The sequence below is a fragment of the Hippopotamus amphibius genome, chromosome 4, assembly GCF_030028045.1.
Source record: "Hippopotamus amphibius kiboko isolate mHipAmp2 chromosome 4, mHipAmp2.hap2, whole genome shotgun sequence".
Classification (NCBI taxonomy): Eukaryota; Metazoa; Chordata; class Mammalia; order Artiodactyla; family Hippopotamidae; genus Hippopotamus; species Hippopotamus amphibius.
In genome coordinates this window covers 130,370,822-130,386,157 of record NC_080189.1, presented here as the reverse complement: position 1 = coordinate 130,386,157, position 15,336 = coordinate 130,370,822, and the positions used below count along the sequence as shown (strand labels likewise).

The window sequence follows — 15,336 nt, the reverse complement described above, 5'->3', positions numbered from 1 at the left end:
ATTTATAGGAAAACTGGATACCAGAAAGTCACAGGCAACAAAACTGATTTATTATAAGTATATATAGATAGATGAACAGAATATAATTAAGCTTCCACAATATTTTTACTGTGGCGAATTGGTAATTATATTACAGTATCCTTTGCACAGAAAAAAAAGTCTCAAAATTTAACTTCCCTTGCTGCAGAAGCGATTTTAAAGTGCCATATTATTCATTAACATTAATTAAAGAACAGCAGGATAATTAGTAGAATCATCAATATTACAAGAAACATTAGATTGCTCCAGAAGGGGGTAATTTAACTAGAAACACTTTAAATTTTCTCAAGGAGCGCAGCTGATAGATTAAGAAAACAATACAAAAGGAAGCAAACCTCCACTAAGGGGATCTAGACTGTAAATCATTGTTTGGAAATGGGTACTTTTGTATTTATTTTCTTAAGGAAAAACGATTGGGCTTAATTAGGCTTCATAACTCCCTAAAGGTACTGATGTCAAAGCCAGCTTCAGAACTCTTCTGATTCCCATACAAAGGAAAGGCTCTGTCATTAGTCCTATGTAGCCCTGATTAATATCTCACAGCGGGTTTGCAATCACTGTCTGTTCCCCGCACGCTTTGTACTCAAGGTGTGAATTTATAACAGCCATCCTATTTGAAAGTTAGCCATTGCTTGGGGTTCTCTATCAGTATCTTATCAAGTGCAGCCTCAGTTATACCTCTGAGCAACATTTTCGGGACAATGTTGGTGAATATGTGAGAGTAGCCGTGACCTCCGTATTTCATCAGCCGGTGCTTCGTGTGTATGTCGTGGGCCATCAGAATCCGATCTCCATAACCCTCATCCACCAGAAGACGCACCCTGTGAAAAACGTTCACTCGTTACATGGCATTGGTCTCACGTTTACAAGTTTCAGAGTGCTTTAAACTTTTAACTCATAAGCCTATGGTGTTGTCCTAAAGATACTACCGCCTTCCAAGCCGGCACGTGACCTGGGAGACCCTTAATAAATGTCACGTGGTGATGATAAAGATATTACCGCCTCCCAGTAGGAACAGGATCCTTATTCCATGCACACAGAAATTCCTAGCCTGTGATATTTATGACGATGCCTGGCAGTCTTGCATTAAAGATCGCTTCTAATAGGATGTGCCAGTTTGAATAAATATCTACTTGAGCATTTTATTAAATAACTGTATTCCGCATTTGTATCCAGCTCTGCACTCGAAAATGCCTCGCTTAGTCAACCCATTTTTCAGATCTCATTTTCTCTCTCTCCTTTGTTTTCTAGCAAATAAAATCAATGACTATTTGTGATTGAAATAGGGAAACAATAGGAGTCTTCACACAAGTAAAATGTTCTGAGAGTAAATTCAGTTGGTTTGAAAATGAAGGGTATATGACAAAGGGAGTCCAACTCAAGGATGGAAGATGCCTTAGAGGACTGGGAGGGGGAGGGTGGGGGGGACTCGAGGCGGGGGGAGTTGAGGGAGGGAGGGAATATGGGGAAATGTGTATAAAAACAGATGATTGAACTTGGTGTACCCCCAAAAAAATAATAAAAAAAAAAAAAAGAAAATGAAGGGCATATGATGAGCTTGAGGGTCATTTTTAAATTAATTTTATTGAAGTAGAGTTGATTTACAATGTTGTGTTAATTTCTGTAGTACAGCAAAGTGACCCTATTATATATATATATATAATATATTCTTATGTATTCTTATAGTACATTATAAGAATCTATTATAATAGATTCTTATAATATATTCTTATTATATATGTATATATATTCTTTTTCATATTCTTTTCCATTATGGCTTATCACAGGATATTGAATACAGTTCCCTGTGCTATACAGTAGGACCTTGTTGTTTATCCATCCTATTTATACTAGTTTGCATCTGCTAATTCCAAACTGCCAATCCATCCTCCCCCACCCCCTGCCCCGCTGGCAACCACAAGTCTGTTCTCTATGTCTGTCAGTCTGTTTCTGTTTCATAGATATGTTCATTCGTGTTGTATTTTAGATTGCTAGCCATTTCTAAAAGGTTAGTTATGGTCCCTCTGGGGAATTTGGACTTACTAGTAGTCTGGGAGCATTGGATTAAGTTGACCAATAAAAATTTATCTTCCTTCCATTTCCATAAGATTGCTATAAATAATGAGCCGTTCCTTTAAATTTAGAGTCAGTTGACTATAGAACAGCTTCCTGCCTATTGTCTAAACATCTAATCCTCTTGGCTTGGTTAAGTGCTATAATCCGTAGTGTGAGTCAGTCACCTCCTGACAGCCACCATCTGTACGTGTCTGGACCCGGGGCAGTGTCTGCCGTGACTTCCATGCGTCTCTGATGGCAAGAGATACAGCTTGGAGACCATGCTGTTCTCTGGCATTTTCTGTCTTGTCTTTTCGGTCCCTAAATTCCCAAATGGATCTAGATAGAAGGGCAGCACCTTCCTCCAAGGGATAATTATTTTGAAAGGCATCCTTTTTGTTTCAGCAGCATTTCTTGGCATTCTAGTGCATGAGTCATACTTAATAACTACTATTGTAAGCAAAATGTGGGCCACTACACCAAAAAACTCGAGCACAAAGCCTTGCCCTCTAAGAACAGAATGTTTAAAAATAAATTATACTTAAAGATTAGATCTTGTCTTTGCAGGCCAAAGGAATGCCAGAAAAGAGCCAACCTGGGTGTTTAGTCTAGAAAGCTGCATTCACATCACATGTACCTCGTGTGTGTCCTAAAAGTACTTAAGAGTGCTATGTGGCACCATCATTATTTGCTTCTTTCTTTCTTTTTATTGAAGTATAGTTGATATCCAATAGTATGTAAGTTACAGGTGTACAGCATAATGATTCACAAGTTTTAAAGGTTATACTCCATTTATAGTTATTATAAAATATTGGCTATATTTCTTATGTTATACAATATATCCTTGTAGCTTATATATAATAGTTTATACCTCTTAATCCCTATACCCTGTGTTCCCTATACCGCTACCTTCCCCTATATAGGGGTAAGGCATTATTTGCCACTTTAAAATTTGTATAATGTCCAAAAGTTCTGATCTGAAGTTACTTTCGAATAAACTCTCTTTAAGGGAATTGTCTAAGACAGTTATATGATCGTTTATGAAAAAAGAGAAGGACTTGACAGGTGCATGCGCAATGCTAAAAACTTCGTGTGGCAAACCCTGATCCCCAACTGAAAAGGAGTATCATATTAAAGGAAATTTTAGGGTACACTTCCCCTTGTATATTTTCCGAGCATTTCTCCATATTTTTGTCTTTTTTTCCTTGTCTGAGAGAAAAAAGATATCTTATTACTACAGAGGCATCTCATATAGATAAATTCCTGTAAGAGGCCTGTGTCATATCCTGAAACACAAAGTTATTGAATTGTGCAGTAGTAAGGAAAGATACTCATTTGAAAATGAGAACCATTAGAACTCATTGTCAAGAATCTGGAGACTACTTATCTCGTGAGAAAGAGAATGTTCTGGCTCTAGAAACATAATTATATCCTGACTATCAGGAAAACTGCCTGGTCACTCCTAAAAAAAGAGATCGTCTCACAGGCTGTACCATTGTGTAGGAGAACAGTAGTCAGAGAGAGATGGGCAGAAGGAAGGAACCACTACAGATGAGAAGACAAAAAACTCACAGTAATTATAGAAATACAAATGAGTTAGTGTTTGCAAACAAATATTAGAGAGAGACTACAAAGTGTGAAAAGGCAGAGATATAATAAGATTTGAGAAATGGAGCAGAAGATTGAAAACAGGTGTTAGACACAGAATTTCTGGTGCTGAAAACCCGAGGTAGGCAGAAGCGTGCTTCTCTGTTCTTGCACTTCAAAGCTTTAAGATTCCTGAGGCTCAGAGAAGGACTGCGGACGAGTGATGAAAATCAGATGCCCAGGAGGTGGGGACAAGGGGATACTATTGGTGCACACACCACCCATAAAGTCACTTAGTAATTACTGTGAGCTGTACTTGAGTCCATTGACTTCATGCATGGTTTTAATTTATGGAAGATTAGGGACACACATACACAGATACATAGATATACACGAAGGCACAGGCACATGTATATACTTTTTGATATATTTCTGTACATCTAGAATGTTTACACTGGTGCAATGAAAGCTCTTATCTCCATAGATTGCCCTCTGAAAATCCCTGTTTTTATTCCAGATGGTCTAGGATCCTCATGGAAAGCATAGGGGTGCAAAAGATACACCTCACTGCCACAAATGGGCTTAGAGAAAGGTCCTGGGAGCAAACTTCCTGTTTCCAAGATGAACTGTATAACGTGTTGAGGGCATTCATCAGGAAATCATGGTTTTGAGGTCATGGAAGATGAAAAAGATCTACCACATCACCCCATTTTAAATTCCAGAGTGTTTTTACCTCTGAGTATGGTCCAAGATAGTAGGGCCCCTAGGAAACCTGTTTGCCTGTATTGAATGGTATTCTTGGGCAAGTAAAATCATAAAACAAAACAAACAAAAAAACAATAAATCTCTTTTATCAAAGAACTGGTTTTCATAGTAGAAAAAAAAAAAGACCTAGTGATATTGGTCAAGACAGTCAAAGCAGTTTGCTCATGCAGAGCTGAGCGTCTCCGTATTTATATAACTACTGTGACATTGATCAGCAAACTCTCTCTGATGATATTAAACTTGAAGCGTATTTTACTATCAACAAGCTCATCAAGGAGGTGTGCAGCTACATGGGGGAAGCAGAAGACGTACGTGTAAAGATTGACTTCCCAGGGGAAACACCCTGAGGCTGTCTCAGCTGTGGCCACTGGCTCCAGACCTCCCCCTTCACCCCAGTGTACATGTGCTCAACTCCTGCTACTTGAGCCTCACAGTTTCTGGACAGCACTTCTCTTCTCCAGTTTGGCTTACTCCCGTTCCAACCAGTTTTCTACACTCAGAACCCTATTCTGCTTCTGGTCATCATAGAGAACTACTTTGACCCAACCTTCTGTTTCCTACACTGACCACGAGTTCCATCCTTCTACTTTTTTGCTCACCTTTTTCCACTATCTGCATTCACTCACTTCATTCAAGCACCCAGGGATTTGCCCCTGCTGTGTTATTCCTAGACATCTCACCATCTCTGTCTATATTTCCTTCCCTCCAGCTTCAACCTTCTTGACCTTCATGTCAACCCCTCCCTTGTCCCCCTGGATATCAACCACGTTTTTCAGACAAAATCCCACCCCTCGAGCTCTCTGTTTACATCTATTACTTCTGCTCACAAAACTTCTTTGGTCCTACTACAAAAACACGGAACATTTTTTAGGGAAATAATCACCAAATCATGCACACTGGTGCCAGTAGACAGTCACGCAGTCATGATCTCTGGTCTCCACTGGCTCTTCCGCACAACAGTCTCTCCCTCATTCACACACTATCCACTCCCAGCCTTCATCCTCCTCTACAGGGTCCTGCCCTGAATCTCTCCCCTCTTTCTCAAGAGATGACCTTGTCTCCTTCACAGGTCCCCTAGAGATCATAGGGGGCCATCCGTCCTCAGTTTCCTGGTCCTCTCACCAAGACATTGATCTGCACTCGCCCCATTACCTGCCTCACCTGCTCTCATTTCCATGGAGAAAGTACAGCTCCTTTCAATCAACTTTCTGTTTGCTGCCCAGATTCCATCTTTTGTCTCCTTAGGAGCTCTATATCTCTTATCTGTCCAGATTTTTTAAATTAATTAATTAATTTATTTATTTATTTATTGGCTGCATTGGGTCTTTGTTGCTACACACGGGCTTTCTCCAGTTGTGGCAAGGGGGGCTACTCTTCATTGTGGAGCGCGGGCTCCTCATTGCAGTGGCTTCCCTTGTTGCAGAGCATGGGCTCTAGGTGCAAGGGCTTCCGTAGTTGAGGCACCCAGGCTCAATAGTTGTGGCTCATGGGCTTAGTTGCTCCGCGGCATGTGGGATCTTCCCGGAGCAGGGCTGAACCCATGTCCCCAGCGTTGGCAGGTGGATTCGTAACCACTGCGCTATCTAGGAAGTCCCCAGATTTTTTTAAGTTAACATTGACTGACCACTTCTGTATTCTACCCCAGACACTCAGCTAAAAACTGCATACTTTATTTCGTATAAATTCTAAAACAACCCTTTAGAATAGGCGCCACTTCCCTGGACTCACTCTCCCTGTCTGTCTCCTAACAAAACCTTGCTTTGGTCCTGTCTGGTCTTTCTAGCTCCAGCCTGACAGTCCTGCTTCCCTTTACCACCACGCTTCGTGAAAGAGTAGCCTCCGAATTCTCTGTCCTCTTCCTCACCTTCTACTCATTTCTCAAGCTTTTTCTGCCAAGACTGTACTTACTGACTGTGAAATGCAAAATTCCTGATTGTGAAATCCAAGAGATATTTTTCCGTCTTTATCTCACTTGACATCTGCCACCTATTACAAGTGTTCAAGCCCTTCTGCTTTAAGTATTCTTCACCAACTTCCATAAACAATGCATTTCCCGGATATCCTTAACGCTTTGAAAATTTCTCAACCTGTCCCCAAGGGTCCGTTCCTGAGTTCATCCCTTAAATGTTTGTGGTCCCCAGGGCTCTGTCCTCATTCTCTTCTCTGAGTTTTCTCATTCATTCCCATGCTACCAACTATCATATGCAAACCATCAATGTCCAGATTTATGTCCAGATCTCTGTCCTGAGCTTCACACCCTTATCCCAGGGCCCCCCCAGATAGCAACGCTGTGTTCCCAAACTCAAGTCATCCTGTCAATTCCAAATCTAATTCTCCTCCCAGATTCCCTAACTTGGTCCATTCAGTCTTTGTATCACCATGTAACCAAGACAAACCAGGTAGCCATCCAGGTTTGACTCCCGAAACTTTCTACTTGGTTGCAGAGAATGACTTCTACACTTATTTGCTTTCACCCCTAAAATATTGGACAATTTTGAGAGGTTGGATTTTATATAATGTTTGACCTTTAGATATTATACTTATAGCCTTTAAGTTGCAATCACCTGTTTAGTGAATATTTTTAGTAAAGCATTTCAAAAATTCATTGCAGGAGATTAGGACCTCCTAACCTTAGGGGCAGTCAACCTGGGAAGTAAACAGCTTACTTCGTTAGGAATAGAAAGAGGGAAATGTCGTTTGTTCTTTTATTGTCATAGCAGGGATTGAGTATTACCTGTGTTTCTTATCAGCTGCCCATCTGCACTGAACTTCTAAGGCTCTGCTAAGCTTTTGCCTACTTAAGCTGACTCATTTTCTCCTCGAAATAATATATAGAGATTTGCCTCCCTGAAACAGTACTGATATATTTTTCTCTGCAAGTCTCTGGTTCTGCCTGCTTTCTGTTTTCTGAATCTTTGCTAATACCCACCCAGATATGAAAATCCAAAAGAGATGGTAAAAGGAAATGCTGTGAGAGATTTCATCATATTTACCTTTTAATTCTTTTATTATCATTGGGCATGTCAATATCCGGATTGAATTGATAATGAAAAAGTTCAGTACCAAAGAGATCATATTCCAAGTAGCAGCCAAGTTGAGCAAACTCCAGCAGTTCCTTCTTATCGAGGAGAGTTCTAGAGACAATAAGACAGACATATTGTTACTATTAAGATCATATTTTCCAGGGACTCCCCTGGTGGCCCAGTGGTTAAGACTCCACGCTTCTAATGTAGGAGACGGGGGTTTGATCTCTGGTTGGGGAGCTAAGATCCTACATGCCTCATGGTGCAGCCCAATACAAACAAACAAACAAACAAACAAACAAAAAATAACAAGAGCATGTGCTCCATATACACAGATTGAAAGTTCTAAGCACACTATATACTGGAATATAGTTGAAATCAAGTAAAAGAGCTTTTGAGTGGCTTTTATGATGTGACTATAAAACGGTTCAATTTGTTACCAGAAATTAGGGAAAATTCCCATCCAAAAGGGAGTTTTCCCGTCTCAAGGACTTGGGGACTATAGATGTTTTAAGTATGCTGCCGTCTTCAAAACAATTTTGTAATTCTTTTTCAGAATTGTCTTCAGGTTACGCAGTGTGTTCCTTTGAAAATCCATAGTGGGACTGCTGTGAACTGTGGAAAGGAAATTTGGCATCAGGACTGGAGAATCAGGTGAGTGATACTGATCTGGATGAAACGTGACGCCAGGGTAAGGTAACAGGGTGATTTTCTTGTGAAGATGATAAAGCCGTTCTAAAATTAATTCCAAAGCCTATGTGACTATCACTGCCATTTTATTTAAAAGGGGCAATACTCCTACGGGTATTTATGTTCCAGTGTGTTTATTTTTTAAATAAGAGTGTATTAGTTTATGATAATTTCATGATAGCTTCTCACTTCAATAGCGATCGTAGTAGGAATGTCACTTTTTGTAAGACTATGTAAATGAATGGAAAAGGAGAAAAATACAGGATAAGTGCAGCCTATAGACAGAAGAGTCGAGTCTGCTATGGGGTAGATTATCTCAAGAAATTGAGACTAACGAGTGAAAAAGATGCATCATGTTAACCCGCAAAATGCCATTGTAGAGATTCAAGCACAGAGAGAAACGGGAAAGAAAGAAAGAAAGAAAGGAAGGAAGGAAAGGAGGGAGGGAGGGAGGGAGGGAGGGAGGGAGGAAGGAAGGAAGAAAGAAATCCTACCAGGAGACAATATGGAAAAACTGGGAAGGAAAAAAATACTCCTCATTAAACGTAGTGTGAAGTGGGGGTTAAGGACCTAGAGGAAGGAAGTGTTTGGAATCCAAAATTGGCCTGGAGAAGACTTGGGATGTCAGATACGCATTGTCTTATTAGGCTTTGATCCATTCTGATATTCTATTGCTTTGGCAACGCCAGGATCCAAGGATTAAAGCACTATTATATGTCTATAAATCTGCTTCTAAGAGATCAGAAGTTTTTTCAGAGCCTCTCTTCCAAACCCTAGGAGGACCAATTAAACCTCTGTGTTGGAGTGTGAGAGGATGCTGCCGTCCTGGGCTGCTGCCTGGGAGTTGCTCTTACTTTTACTCTGAGTAATCATATCGTAGCCGGCTCCTTTTTATTCTCTTTACCAATTTAGCATAACTTAGAGTTCACGATGTTGTTTTAGGCAGGGAGGCTAAAAAAGTCTTTCCTTTATACTATAAAATGTACATTAGCTCTGTGCTACCTTCTATTAATACTCCTCCTGTTCTCTCTTCTTACCATGGAGACCATTTTTGCTTCCAAAATTACTAGGCGAAAAGAATATGTGTTTTTCTATAGTAAACATATTCTGTTTTCCCCAAAGAACGATGGTTAAAAACGCAATAGACACAATTAAAATAACATAAGGGGGAAGAGAAGTTTAGTATTTTTTTCCTTTTGAGTCAGTCCATTCAGTTCGTTAATTACCAATATGGGCAAAATACTGGGGTGGTGCAGGGTGGAGAGTCAAGAAAAGGAATGCAGGTGCCCATAACAGGTTGGATCAGACTCTTATTTCTGATTTCAACATCTTTTTGCTTCTTTTGGCCTAAATGCCTTGAGACTAAGTTTTCTAAACATTTAAGTGATACACTGAGTGTATGTCCATGGTAAATGAAAAGCTATAGAAAAATCTTTCTTTTTTAATTAATTAATTTATTTATTTATTGGCTGCATTGGGTCTTCATTGCTGCACACGGGCTTTCTCTAGTTGTGGTGAGCGGGGGCTACTCTTCATCGTGGTGTGCAGGCTCTTCGTTGCGGCGGCCTCTCTTGTTGCGGAGCGCGGGCTCTAGGTGCATGGGCTTCAATAGTTGTGGTGCACGGGCTTAGTTGTTCCGCAGTATGTGGGATCTTCCTGGAGCAGGGCTCGAACCCATGTCCCCTGCATTGGCAGGTGGATTCTTAACCACTGCGCCACCAGAGAAGCCCCAGGAAAATCTTTAATCTTAGTTCCAATTGAAAACAAAAAGTAACGTTGTTCATCACCATCATCATCATATCCAACAAATATAAGAATTTATGTGTCTGGCATTGTGCTAAGTGCTTTATATTTACTCTGTCATTTAGTATCTGGTCTCAGTTTTACAGATGAGGAAACTGAGGTGTAGTGATTAGATGCTCACTCAAGGTGATGTGCCAGAATATAAATTGATTTTGGGGCTGGAATCTACTCTCTTAATCATCATACTGTGTGACTTCTCCTACTGCTACATATTTTTATCCTCAAAGGACGTTTTCCAGAATTACATTGACTTTGTGTGCACATTGTATTTTTTAATTTTTATTTTGAAATGTAATTCCCTCCCTGCAGTACCCTCAAAAACTGTACTTGAAAAATGGAATTTGGGACTTCCCTGGCGGCACAGTGGTTAAGAATCCACCTGCCAATGCATGGATTTGATCCCTGGGCTGGGAAGATCCCACGTGCTGCGGAGCAACTAAGCCCGTGCGCCGCAACTACTGAGCCTGCACTCTAGAGCCTGCAAGCCACAACTACTGAGCTCACGTGCCACAACTACTGAAGCCCGCAACCTGAGAACCCGTGCGCTACAACAAGAGAAGCCATCGCACTGAGAAGCCCATGCACCACAGCAAAGAGTAGCCCCCCACTGGCTGCAACTATAGAAAGCCTGTGCACAGCAATGAAGACCCAACGCAGCTAAATAAATTAAGTAATTAATTAAAAAAAAAAGAAAAATTGAACTTATCCAAAAAATTAAGAAAGGATTACTTTGCGGAGGTCTTCAATCAGTAGCTCAAAGAATAACTACATATAATAGACAGGATTTGACCATTACAGTTATTTTGGATATTTCTAATGATATGTCAGAGGAGGAGAAGGAACTATATTAATCATGACCATTGCTTACTTTCTTACTAGGAGCTTGATGTTGCTCTAAGCCTCTTTCAGTTATTAAGGGGCACATACTAAGGGTCTTCTATGATGAGGTCCTCTCTCCTGAAGTTCAGACTTGCACGTCTAATTGTCTGCCTGCCATCTCTACTTGGATGTCTAATAGACAACTCAAGCTTAACATGCCTTGAACTAAACCCCTCATGCCTGGCCCCAAACCAGCTGCTCCAACACCCTTCCCTATCTTAGTTGATGGTAACTTCATCCATCCACTGCTCAGGTCAAAAACCTTGGTGTTTTCTCCTTTCTCTTCTGCTAAAACACTCTACATCTAGCCCATCAAGGTAGACTTTTGGCTTGACTTTCAAAATATGACCAGAATCCAAATATGTCAGCACCTCCCCCGCTACCGTCCTGGTCCAAAACTCCATCCTCTCTTGTAGGGTGCCTGCATTACATTCCCATTCATTCTCCTTGCTTCTGCCTTTACTCTATTACAGTCTATTCAAATAGAGCAGCCAAAGTCTATCTGTGCACCTAAGCCAGATCTGGTCCCTCCTCTGCTCACAACCCACCATAGCTCCCCATTTCCCTCAGAGAAAAAGCCAAGGCCTTATAGTGGCCCACAAGGCCCTGAATGATCTTTCTGGATGCGATCTTCCAAAAGCCTCATCTCAGAGAGGGATGAGAACGTAGGCCTCCAGATCTCCAGATGCCAATTATATATAAATCCTGCCTGTGCTGTAAATGTTATCTGAAGAATGGTACCGAAGGTAGATCTCACTTTCTAGAGGAAGACGAACGTGTTCAGTAAGATTCATCTACACCTGTAAGTTTCAAATATAATTTCTGGGAATTCTTATGCTGTAGAGCAGCATGTAGCAAGGAGGGTGACTTTGAGGGAAATGGCCCCTCTGTAAATTTCAGTCATATGTAGGGGAGAAGATTTCAGAAAAGAAGCAATTAAGCTGCTATTTTGGACATGAGGAGAATGCAGTTTAAAAAGGAGACAGACAAATTTGCCGTCATTAAAAAGCCAGGATAGGGACTTTCCTGGTGGTCCAGTGGTTAAGGATCCATCTTCCAATGCAGGGGACGTGGGTTCAATCCCTGATCGGGGGACTAAGATCCCCATGCTGCAGGGTAACTAAGCCCGCATGCTGCAACTAGAGAGCCCGAGTGCCGCAACGAAGATCCAGTGTGCTGCAACTAAGACCTGACATGGCCAAATAAATAAACAAATATTTAAAAAAAGAAAAAAACTTACTAGGTATTATTTTAAAAAAAACCAGGAGGTTACACACACACACACACACACACACACATATACATATATTATTATTATTAGTGACATTTGATGATGTGACACACCCTAGAAAACTGAACATTAGTGTGAAGGCAATTAAGAAATGAGTTCACTTCCATTCTCCCTATTGAAGGAGGAAACACAGTATAAAATCCATGGGAAAAAAATAGTGTCAGTGATCATGCTTTCCAGAAGACAGCCCTGAAAAAAATGCGTTTGCTATTAGATATTAATGAGGCGGTAAAATGGAGAAGTAGGTGAAGCAAGAAAATAAAACACTTAATAATCCTCGGGCATTAAAAACGGCCCCAATCTCATTTAATCCTTACACAAACATGAGAAAAGTATGCTCCTCCGCATTTTATAGATGAGGGAACTAAGTCTCAGAAAAGCTTGTAAATTTCAGCTTCCCAAATGAGGAGCTGGTGAATAAGTGCAAGGTGTGTTCATGTTCAGAAGCCGAGCTCTTAGACCCTGCCGCCCCTTTTGTGATGACAGCATTCACCCGCCTCAGCCACTGCATTCCTTACATCAGCACTTACCTATGGAGAAATACACCCCATCACAAAAGCATCTCACCCTGCACCGCTGAGTGTCTAACAAGACAACTTAACTACATTAAACTGGCATTCAGCTGGATGACTTCCAGGGACTGTCAAGGTGCTACTGAAGTTGCATTTATGCATGTGACTTTTTCTTCACTTGGAGAAAGGATTGACCCCAGATGTCAGAATGGAACCAGGGGAAGGTGTACTCCGCTTGATGTCTTTCAGATGAGGATTAAGCAGAGGTCCTGCCCCTCCCCACCATCAGTGATCTCACAGCACTTCTTATAAGAGTGAAGGTGTCAACCTCAGCCAGTTTTCCTCATTCCACATTCTATATCCATGAATAATTATATTCTTTCTTATTCCAGTCTTCCCCAGCCTTTAAGGTAAACATCGTTCACCTCTTGCCTTACATAGTCAGGGAGGTGATTGCAAGATGCAGAAGAGCTACTGCATTTCACACTGGAGAAAGCCCCTTCTTCAAGGTGGATAAAGTCAATTGCAATGTCATTTGCAAAATATTGTGGGATTTCCCAAGAGGAAGATGAGATGTTCGTATCAAGTATTTGTTGTTGTTATTCACATTATATCATTTCTTCTGTTGCATGTTTGACACTTTTGCTCCTCAACCAGTAAACAGATTCTCTCTATGTAAGGAACAGGCATATATATGACAAATATATTGCTATTAGCTAAGAAAATAGTTCTCTGACACTATTTGGCTATCTTCATTTCAGAATACAGTTATCACATATTGCGTTTTAAGGCCGGTACTAAAACGCAAGACAGTTGATTCTGTGTTTTTCAAACCTCTTTATATTCTAGATCTTATCCAAGAGCTGAGGGGTTTAGTTTAATGTCAGAATGCACTCTGAGTGGGAGCAAGGAAGTCTGTGTGAAGTGATAATTTAGACAAGGGTCTGTGAGCTCTCTGGGAAGAAAGAACTAGGAAGCAGAGGAAAGAATGTAACACGTGGGTGTGATCAAGATGATAACATTACCTAACATTTGTCTTGGGCTTTTAACAGTTTCAAAGAACTCCCAAATACATGATTCCATCTCATACATTCAAGCACACCTTCATGAATTAATTCAGCAAACATTTACTGTCTTGTACTATCACCTACCCCGTGCTAGCCTTTGTGCTGGGAACATTCCTATGAATAAGAAATGTAAGCTGTCTCAAAGAACTGAAAGTCTAGGGAAGGAGACAGATATTTAAGTTAATAATTACAATTAAACATGTTGAAAGCTTTTGATAGTAAAAATACAAAGTATTATGAAAGAGGCGACTCATTGGAGTTGAGTCTTGAAGAAAACTATTCAGATGTAGGTTGGTGGGGTTCAAGTATCAGGTGAAGGATAAATAATCCAGAAGAACACCTACTGAGAGGTAACAGAGCTTGTTGTTTCTAGAAAGTAAGGCTGCAGTTTATTGGAGCTAAAGTGCATGAGGGGAGACACATCCATCCACCCATCCATCCATCCATCCATCCATCCATCCATCCATCTAATAAGAAATTGCTGATCGTCTACTTACTATGAAGTATGAGCTGGAAAAACAAAGACAAATAATACAGAGTCTCATTCTCCAAGAAGATCAGTGTCTATTAGGGAAAAGAGACATGGAAACATGGCTTTTCAGACCTTACCGAGTTTAAGAAGGTGTGACTAGGGACTGGGTTGACATAAAGAAGGAGATATCAAACGTTGCTTGGCTTGTTCAGGAAAAGCTTCATAGAGAAAAAAAATCTCTGATGAGATGTATGCTGAAGAAAGACTCTGCCTAGTAGACCAGAGAATAGAGTATTCACGGCAAAGGGACTAGGTTGTGTGAGAAGCAGGTAAGAACCCACAGCACAGGTTACTTAAAGTCACAGGCAGTGTGGTTTTAGCCCAGATTCTGTCTTTGCGCTAGAGAGGATGGGAGACGAGATGGAGAGATGGGTGGGGATCAGATGACCAAGATGTTTGGATTTTGCACTGAAGGTGATGCAGAACCATTGAAAGATTGTAAATTAGGATGGAGGAATGTAATCAGATTTGTGTTTGGAAAGAGCCAAATGGTGGCAATGTGGAGGCTAGATTAGGAAGCAAAGCCAAGGGAGTGATTCCTGTTTGGAGACAGTTACAGTAGTTCAGGTGACAAATGAGGACCTGAATTAAGTTAACAGCAGAGGAATGGATCAGTGGGGCTGCATTTGGAGATCTTAGTGTAGGGGTACAGAGGGGAGGGGAATTTAGATGAATATCTGGGCAAATAATGCTGTCATTGACCAGAATAAGAAGGAAGAGTGTGTGATGGGACACGGTCCACATAGTGACGGCAGTAGAGAAGGAGAATCCAGGGCCTGTCGTAGGCAGTTCATTAGATGTTGGCATCATTAAATGCTACCAAGAGCATGGAAAGGGCAGGTTCTGAAACTCCTAATGAACTGGTGAAATACTGATGCTGCATAGTAACATGACTGCAGAAATGAAGAAACTAAATTTGGGTCTTTTAAGTGATTGAGAACCCAGGAATTCCAACTCCTAGGCTAGTGCACTTTCCATCTCAACCGTTCCCACCTGTGAATTCTGGGGCCTGGAGGGTGAGCACCATGAGTGTCGCTCTATTTTGAGACTGGACTAGCTCGGGGCCTGACGCATACAGTAACCACAGAATATA

General features: G+C 40.9%; 1 protein-coding gene across 1 annotated transcript in view; it reads right to left on the bottom strand.

Annotated features, from left to right (window-relative positions):
* Window positions 1-29: 29 nt before the first annotated feature.
* Window positions 30-15,336, bottom strand: part of PTER (phosphotriesterase related) — a 61,167-nt gene continuing 45,860 nt past the window's right edge. Inside the window, exons 4-5 of the mRNA XM_057733948.1 lie at window positions 7,440-7,580; window positions 30-860 (exon numbers count right to left, since the gene is read on the bottom strand). Of these exons, the coding sequence (XP_057589931.1) occupies window positions 650-860; window positions 7,440-7,580 (352 nt within the window). The 3' untranslated portion in view covers window positions 30-649. The remainder of the gene's footprint in view (window positions 861-7,439; window positions 7,581-15,336) is intronic.